This window comes from Opisthorchis viverrini (genome assembly GCF_000715545.1).
Source record: "Opisthorchis viverrini unplaced genomic scaffold opera_v5_216, whole genome shotgun sequence".
Classification (NCBI taxonomy): domain Eukaryota; kingdom Metazoa; phylum Platyhelminthes; class Trematoda; order Opisthorchiida; family Opisthorchiidae; genus Opisthorchis; species Opisthorchis viverrini.
In genome coordinates, this window is record NW_008751872.1 from 602,599 (window position 1) to 611,874 (window position 9,276).

Consider the following 9,276-nt stretch of genomic DNA (forward strand, 5'->3'; position numbering starts at 1 on the left):
CATGACGGCTGGCTGCCCAAGCCTAGACAGAAGTCGGGATGCACAGCCGGGGTTCGAACTACGGACCCCCCCCCCCCGGTCAGTAAATTTGCGCTCTTAAGAATGACCCTTCTCTCCGTCGACGTTTGGCTAGTGCCAGCGTTGCACTCGGATTCATCTATTTCTTACAGCGGTCGAATTGATGGTGGCAACTGAACTGCTCATCAATGTTCAGCCCATCGTTCAAGATGACGTTTCTGTAAGTGAACTGAGGTCCCATCCTTTTCATTAACATCCACCTCGTCAGGACAGTTGAGCTGTTTAGCCGGAGAGCAGTGCAATCGTTCCCTATAGCAAAAGAGTTCTCCATTTCCCGATCCTGTACGATCTTGCAGCACCTTCTACCAATGTTTAGGCTCTTCATTAGGGATCTGTACGCGCCATCTTATTTGTTGCTTGCTGGCAATTTACCTGACTTGAATATTCTGCTGAGAGTGAAGAGACCGAGTGCTTATTATGGTCGCAAGCGGCTTCGAGCAAACAAGTTCAAAAGATGTCAGCACGGATTCTTCCGTCCTCCAGGGCTCGAGATAGCTCAATGGTTAAGGTGCTAAAAGCCGTCCAACCATAATACCCTTTCGGTGTCTAGCTGACATGCCATCAGGAGGAACGAGGGCTAATGTGTTGTCAAGATGCCCAAAGCTAGACAGGGGAAGTCGATAGGCAGAGGTCGGGTTCGAACCACGGAGCATCCGCTCTAGCCACTGAGCCGTCTCACCAGCTTATGGCCCCGAATGTCCGCGGTTCGAACGAAACCTCAGCATCTCTACTGCTCTTGTATAGATCTGGGCAACCCGGAAATATCTCAGTCCTTGTGCCTCCTTCCATTGGTATGGCAGCTAGGTACCGAAAGGGTGCTGCAGCTGAACGAACGAGTCATCCTTTACATCACTGCGATCCGGAAGCTTCTGAAGAACTGATGTGAATTAGTGGACTCTAACCAATTCTGTCTGACTTATTTTTTGGTGTTACATAAGCTGCGACCAATGGAACTGAGGAGTTGTCTCGCAATTAGTAGAACTCATGCCATATATGTTCAACTTCGGTGCATAGGTGCCATGCCGTCCGAAGGAAGCACGAGGCCTGAGAAACCGCCAGGTTACCCAAGCTTAAAAACAAGCAGTCGAGATGCCGAGGTTGGATACAAACAACAGAACTTCCTTATGGTAATTTTGCGCCATGAACACTGAGTTACTTCGAGGTACGATCGAACGTGACAAGCGGTTCCTTGAAAAATGGACGCAAACGCTCTCCGCGCGCTGAGTTGAAAATTCAATTCCATGTCCACAAAAAACCGCCAAACACTCAAACCTCCCAGTGTAGTGAGTACCTAGCATGAGGAAATACGTTTTTTGCCCGAGGATAGGATAACATTTCAATCGGAGTTCCGTACCGATACTGCTAAAGCCCTCATAGTTCAGCGCTGCTACAGGGAAGTCGATTCATGCGCAAGGCAAACTGAAGCAAACGATTGGCTGGTCCTGTCATGTCCTAGTCCATAACAAAACGTACAACCACTTCATACGAGACCCAGCTGCTTAGCAGAGGTTCACGAGGCCGATCGGGGTAAGCTCGGGAGCGGGCCTGGCGGTTCGCGGTTCAAGTCCGGGCGACGTCGCCCGACTTTTTTTCGACTTCCCGGTTGACATGTTACTTCATAGAAGGCTACTGCCTTTGCTGAGTCATATATAGCATCAAAATATGATTAACCAAGATGAAAGCTAGAGCCAAGACGCCTACCCCAAGCGCGAGTGGCTAGATGTTTGGGCCGCTTGCTGGCCCAGCTTCAAGGCGAGCCCTGATTGGTTAAAAGTCTGGACCCGATAGCCAATCAGGATCCAGTGGCTGCCGAATGTCCATTGCAAATAGTATGTCCGGAAGGCGTCTGAACTTTCAGAATGTTGTTGCCACATTCGCTTTATATGGTGCCTCTTACATACGTCTTTTCTGTCAGGTTTTGAGTGTTATTACACATCGTTCATTTTCGGTGGTTGTTTCGACGGGAACGCTTGCCCCAGAAGGCTCAACCCGAGAAGTAGGTGGGCGGAAAGAAAACCCACGATATCGAGAGAATTTAATCAGCTCCGAGAATTATTGCAACAGCAACGGAAACAGTTTGAAGAGGGACAAATGCGGCTCATTTAGTCACCGACACAAAAATTGCATGTCCAGACACCAGCTGCCACCACCAAGATTTTCCCTGTTTTCTTCAGCTGGTGAGGCTGCCATAATCATGGGGCCTAATTCGACTCTCCTTCTGGTCAGACGTACGGGTCCTGGGTGGAGACGTATTTGAAACTGATATTTTTGAGCTCGATTACGAATAAATAGTCCTATTATTAGTGCACACCGGAACAAAAACAGTATACAAACTTCATTCTTTCCAAGCTGCCCCGCGGCCTCATCTTCGATGAAACAGTGAGAATACTGCCCTAGATTATCCGAATAAAATGCTATGGAACGGCCTTATTACTCTCCAGACTTGCCACGTTCCCACCACTCTACGCTCTAAGCGAATCCCTGTCGTGTTGTGTGACGGTGTGGGCTGGAACAAACTGCACAACCCTGGACAAGCCCGCAGAACAATATTATCTTTGCGGTGTCACTCGAGCTAGATTTCTCATGACTAAGACATCTCAGAAGGGACCTAGGTTATGTGTAACCCCTTGCACAAAGGCGGGCTAATAATGCAAGCTGTTCTCCAAAATTAATTACTGTTCCCTACCTCTCAAGCAACCAAGGTTCCATTCCTGTTGGACGCATTCGCACCTTTCTCTTAAGGTGCAAATCCCTTAGGTAAGGCACCCAGCACTTGACCTTCAATATACATTTTCTTTAATCTCGTCCTTGAGGCTTTGCATCCTATCTGGACGCAAGAAAAGCTTACCCCTCATTGAGAGTAACGAACGAGCTACCATTTACTAGCCTCAGACTGGTAAATTGTGGAGAACGCAACAAATTGTTCCGGTTATATCCAGTGGAGTAAGGTTTCCTTCGAGAACCTGATACTGGCAACTTTGAATGAGGTGTGGCCAACCGGTTTACATCGCTGAACCCGCCGCAATAATGCGGGAGTATAGGGGAAAATTCGTAAATAGTGAGGGTGCACAATTTTATGAGCATTTTTTCGTTTCCGGTAGTTTACGTGTGGAATAATATTATTCAGGCGGCTATTCACTGATAATTTAGGACCCTATCTTAATAACTTTTCAAGGCTTATACATTCGAGTCCCTCGGCTTGCGAGCGAACCCCTTTCACGCGGAGATTTACAAGGGGTGCCACAACGTTCCTTCGCTTCAAACCTTTAAATGAATGGGGAAGCGGAACAAAAATCACGAACCAAAACCGGTAACGCTAGGCAGGGGTTCTGATTCTGTGTCAGCCTGCGAATAATTGAAATGCAATTTTTAAAAAACCGCTCAAGATTTTTCGACATGATTTTTCATTCGAAAGTTGGTGGGCTTCAAATGACCGTTTGATATTGACTCACAGACGCACGACTTAAGCGAGAGAACTTCAACGAAGGAACCTCAGGTAAGAGTTCACAAAAACACGAAGGCAGATGGTGCTACTCAATGCCTTAACACATTCTCACCTGCCCGAATGTCCACCCTGCTACCGTGTGAACCACTTTATGATGTAATGGATTTGAGCCATTGAACGAGATATACTATATTATTTGTGACTTTCCTCCTCTCGCCTCCCAGTTCCGTCTAAATGTGACCCGTTTTTGAAGCGAAGTTCCACCATACTCCTCCAGTTACCACTTCTCGTACATATTTTTGGACGATTTCAAATTCAGCAGTGGACGCTGCATTGTGGTTGGCTCATCCTTGCAACAGGGCGGTTGCATTCTGTGTCAGGGTTCTTGCTGGATATCTACCGTCACCGATCGTTCCAGTTATAGCTAGAACGAATTCGAACTTTTCGCTGTGTAGATTTTTCACGGGTGCATCTGACATCGGATTGAGTTGAGCCAAACCATGGGTTTCGTGCACAAGCGCATTCTAAATGGGCTTAGTTACACACAACGGCAGTCATTGGGCTGGTATGCTCCTCAGAATGACAAAAACCATTCACGTGCAGCCTAAAGGGAGTCAGAAACGGTCTTTTTGTGCGTCGTGAGATCAGAGTGGGAGATATAAAGAGGCTAGATAACAAAAAGATCTAGGTACTTGACACTCTTTAGGCGACTTTTTCCTACTCTGATGCGAAAATCGGCCGAAAAGGTTTTTGCTGTTGGGACGGCTTGGTGCATTTTAAAGTGCATTATTTGCAAGGGCTACCGGACACACAAGTGAATCGTTCGGACCGTTTCTCGGATGCACCAACCGGGTTTCTTGCTCAAGGTGCCTTATGGATGCAGAGCTTGCCGAGCATATCCAAGGACCGCTGAGTGGTTGCCGGCAGGTTTAAAATCCAAGACTTCGTAAGACAGTTCCATGGTGTCTTGATGGTTTCCAGGGATTCACACAAACGTCTTCATTTCTCTACCCTTGACTGCACTCAGATTTGTCCACCGGGTTCAAAATTACATGTACCGTGGGACGCGGCAATTTTTAAAGCCTATAATTTATGACAGAGACCACAAATGTGCTGCCACAGGCGAATAGCAAATAAGAATATCGCAACTTTGAGGGTATTCAGGCCTATGTTCGGCCAAAATCAAATGACCAAAATGTCGCTCTTGTTTCTGCGGGATATTAGAGATATCAGAGGCATCCCTGTTACATCCAGTGTTCACGAAAACACTTGATGCATGCACAGGGTCTGAACGGCCACAAAACCCCCGTCCAATGAGACTCGAGTTTTCCGTAGGAACCGTGTGAACTGATATTTAAATCAGGATGATCGTCTATGCCGGATATTTTCCCGAAAGTATTTGACCCGTATAAAATCCGAGCGGCCAAGTACCTTGTAAAGAACCTGACACCATCCTACAACGTGCATCCGTATTGAGTACTCGAGAATAACCAACAAATGGGACTAGTTTCATGGGCATATGAGTGATAAACATGAATCGGGTAGAATGCCTGACAAATAATGCCGCAATCAACGGAAGTAGACCAAGGAGCTACTCGTCGTCAGGGCTTTCAAAACAATGAAAAATGAGCACCAAACAATAAATCGTACGGATACGGCGATCATACAGTATTAATGAGTTTTATAAAAGGACAAAGAGGCGCGCCACAGACAGAAAGCTCAGGAGATATCTCCTGAGGGAAAATAAGAAAAATGTTCAGAGGATGGGTATCGGGTTAAATCGTCACACAGTTAACACTGGGTAAATAAGCACTGCTGCATGTCAAAATAGGAATGCGCACCCACGCCAATCAAAATCGAAATATAAACAAGGGCTATTCGGTATGATGCGATGCAGATGGAATACAAATATAGATCTGCTAGCAAAGTCAAGTTGGCTCAGTGTATAAGGACTTGGGCTTCCCACCGTGGGGTCCGAGTTCGAGCCTCGACCTCCCGAGTGTGAAAAGCTTGAGCGGCAGAAAAATCAAGGGAAGGACTGTCAAAAGAGCAGAACATTGTTATAACGATCATACTACACATGGGTAGTCGCACGAAAAAGAGAAGCACTGGTTGCCGGTAATCCGCAGGTATGATCAACAAATAATGTTGTTAAGCCTTTGAATAGGTTAGTTAGCTGTAGGGTGAATACAACCCATAAACACGATTTCGAGAGCCAAATGTCGAAAGGTATCTGGTGTCTCATTTTAGAACGCATAATACCTTGACTCTCAGGCTCCAGGAAGGAAAAATATGCTAGTGAGGGAAACCGTAATTAGCCATTAGTAGCTGGTTTGGAAAACTTCGTTGAAATCAGTCAGCGACATGGCAATGTAGCGGCTGGTTGCTGATTGTAAACTAACTGTTTAGGGCCAAAACCGTACCAGACATCAACCGCTTCGGATCTCAATTCGTGCGCTATGCATTTTTATAATTTTATTGACGGATATTAGACGAGAATCCGTGGCGCCTAGTTTGCAACCATCTCGGGAACTCAGGATTACTTCCACCATACGGACAACGGAAAAGCATAGCAAGCTGTAAAGGCAGTTGAAGCTTTTATCTTAAAACCAAGGCGCGAGAAAACTCCCTCCCTCATGCTTCTAGAACAATGGAACACACCAAAATGCAAGCAAAATGGAGCCGGGCGTAAAACTTGCGCGGTCGGAGGACTCATGCATTACGCAGACACCCTCCAAAGGAACGGTGTGTTGCAAAATGGTTCAATAAACAAAAATTTTCCCAAAATGCGTTTATGAATTCAATACGGAGGCCTTGCCAGGACCACAAGAGGAGGACGTTTGAGTGGAATGTGCCAAAACAACATTACAAAAGAAGCAGATGAAGGGTACATGCTCAACAGTGTTTAACTGCATACAACGTGGGGAGAATGGACGTAGACGAAAATGAAGCGTTAGAGGAAAGAACCAGGTTTGCTTGCTATAAATGTCGTCCAAAATCGATAAGGAATCAGGCATGGAAATATGCCTGAAGCTTCATTCCACGCCATTTTGTGCGGAAGTCCAGTGTATGTCGTTCACGTCTCAGAGGCTCCACACACCAATGCGCATTCAACCACGTTTGAGTGTACCAAATGAGGCCATGCTATTGAGCTGAGAAAGGCTTTATTGAAAGGGCTCACTCATACACTGTTTGATGCATTTCCTTTGTAATTTTTCTAAATGCTTCTCAAAAGTAAACTTTTTCGCTGACGGTTTGACATGTCCTTCTCTTGTGTCTAAGTCTGAGCATCTCGTTCCTAAAGTATTTTGATGTGATACTAGCCGATTCCACGTATCAGCACCACATTGATCACTACCAACCGTGGCAAGTGGTAGCCATATAAAAGATTGTGCTATTCGCACTACGTTTTACTTCCGTTTTCCTCGATGAGACACGCGACTTTTACTACCAGCGGCGGAAGGTTTCCTGCAAACAGGATTTTGATTTCGAGTAAGGCATTACTGTGGTGCGAGAATGGTTGCGCAGCATGTGCGGAAGCGGCGGCTGATCTCATATATCTTTAGGATGCTCTAGTAAGTACAGGCCAAATGAGGCTTTGGTAGCCTAGGAGAAGTTTACGCAAAATGCACTCAAGCGTATGATGTTTTAACAGCACGGAGAATATTGTACGTCCTATAGAAATTTTCGCGTAAAAGTGTTGATTTTTGCTCTACGCATGCCCAAAACGAGAAACGTGGTAAGCTGATTCACTTTTGTTGGAACATGTTTCACTCAATCCTAATAAGCAATTTTCGGTGGACTTTCGATGTTACAGCTGCACTGCTACGACTCGAGAAGTTTTAGGTTCTGTGAAGTTGGTCGCTGTTCCATTTCACCCTTCCCGAAAGTTGAGATAACTGTGTGGTAATTGTGCTGCGGATAAAAAACAACGCCGCTTTGCCTTAAGAGTGAGTGCATCGCAAATGAAACCGGGGACCAGGAAAACCAGGCGGAAATTTAGGGAATTACAAGAAGTTGGTAAGTTAAGTGCAGTTGTCAGTGAGAACAGTACACGAAGCACCGATTGTCCGGTGTAGTTTCTTGTAGAAGGACACGGTGACCATCACTCGGTCTTGTTTTTGTACGATCAACTTCCGGGCCAAACAAAGAATATTTCGGAGCCTGCATGGTTTTGCCGAGGTAAATGACACTGGCGCACGAAATGGGGCAGTTTGTATTTCATGGGAGAGGCGAGACTTTACCGCTCAAACCTCACACAGCTACCAACCGAAGTATCGGCAATCTTCGTTGAGTGGGTAAAAGATGGCTAAACCTTGTTGCGACATATGACAGGGCTTCCTTCCCGGTTATTTTCGTGAGTTTCGATGGGTGGTCGTATATCGCTTGGGGGGCGGCCACTACAACCACATGTGGATGGCAGAAGACAGTGTCGTTCAGACGCTTCCCAATTGTAGTGAACGTCAGAAAACCGATTGGGGTGAACCCTCTTAAACCAACTATTTTAGGGCCTTAAATACTAGCCTTACATGTTCCTTCCGAGAGATGGCATTGTTACCAGGCCTCCGAATGTGTGCTTTTGTGGAAAGTAAGCAGACTGCTCCCACGAGTAAGCTGTCTGGAATGTTTAAGGACATGAATTGCGAACTCTATCGAGTGTAGACTTTCTCCACGCACAACTTAGTGACATAAATGCGGGCGACCATATTCGTGTCAGGGGCGATACCATGGAGGAATGTTGCTATATTCGCAAAAGCTGTAAGGATGCGCATCACATAACTTGCGCGTACTTTGGTCAAAGATACTATCTTGCAGCGGCCGACACATCCCACCGTATGGCTTGACTGGGTGATGCCTCTGTAGTTTTTTATTCATCATATTACAGCCATACGGATTCCGCCATGCTATGCAAGTACTGCGCTGTTCGCATCCACGACTCACATCTCTCCTCATGTTGCACTGGCCGCACACCACCTGGATGCAGGCCATGGACGCACGGTTCAGGGTTGGTCCATCTCTGCAATGTGACCATCGATCGTACGGAGAAATCCAAAGGTCACTAAAGAAAGCGCGTGTGCCCCTTGGGCAGTCTCAGACATGACGTAAAAAGTTGAATCATGTGGGAATAAGATATGCACATTTGATACCATTGGTACCGCAGAGAAATCCTGGAGGGCGATAGCTATATTTCACACGTGGCCTAACAATGGAAGACAACCAGGCATTTGAGGCCCAAACCCTCGAGGTTGTACCACTAGGAAACCCTGCGCTAAATAAACTATAGTTCCATGTACAAACCACGAGTGCTCCGATGAGTCCGACGCCCGCGGTGGTATGTGAACGCGCTCCTTCACAAGGCGACGTAGCTTCTTTGTCTGAATTTGTTCCCGGTGTTACGAAACTGGCTTGGTTCAAACGGTAATAATGATCACTCATGAATTTTTTCATGGCCCACTTCCGTATAAACCAGAGTTGTGTGTCTGAGTACAACGGAAGGGAGCAAGAACCACACTTTTCGATTGTTACCAAGCCACCTGTATTACCTCTCGATGGCCTGCATAGACAACTTAGCCATGTGGCGAGCACCCTTCAGCTCCCGGAACCCAGATGATCCACGGGCAAACTCTGCCGTGCCGAGGCTCGAAATATGTCATGGACGGCCCGTTTCCGGTAGTCTGGAATACTGCACTTCAAAACAGATAGCAGTCCAGGTACATAAAATTTGGCCCTTGTGGGTTTCTTGGACTGCGGAA

General features: G+C 46.5%; 1 protein-coding gene across 1 annotated transcript in view; it reads left to right on the top strand.

Annotated features, from left to right (window-relative positions):
* The window catches only part of T265_08395 (hypothetical protein), a gene marked incomplete at both ends in the record, with an annotated part of 17,466 nt that extends 8,842 nt beyond the window's left edge, over window positions 1-8,624 (top strand). The window contains one exon of the mRNA XM_009174189.1: window positions 8,409-8,624. Coding sequence (XP_009172453.1) covers window positions 8,409-8,624 — 216 coding nt within the window. The remainder of the gene's footprint in view (window positions 1-8,408) is intronic.
* Between the last annotated feature and the right edge of the window lie 652 nt (window positions 8,625-9,276).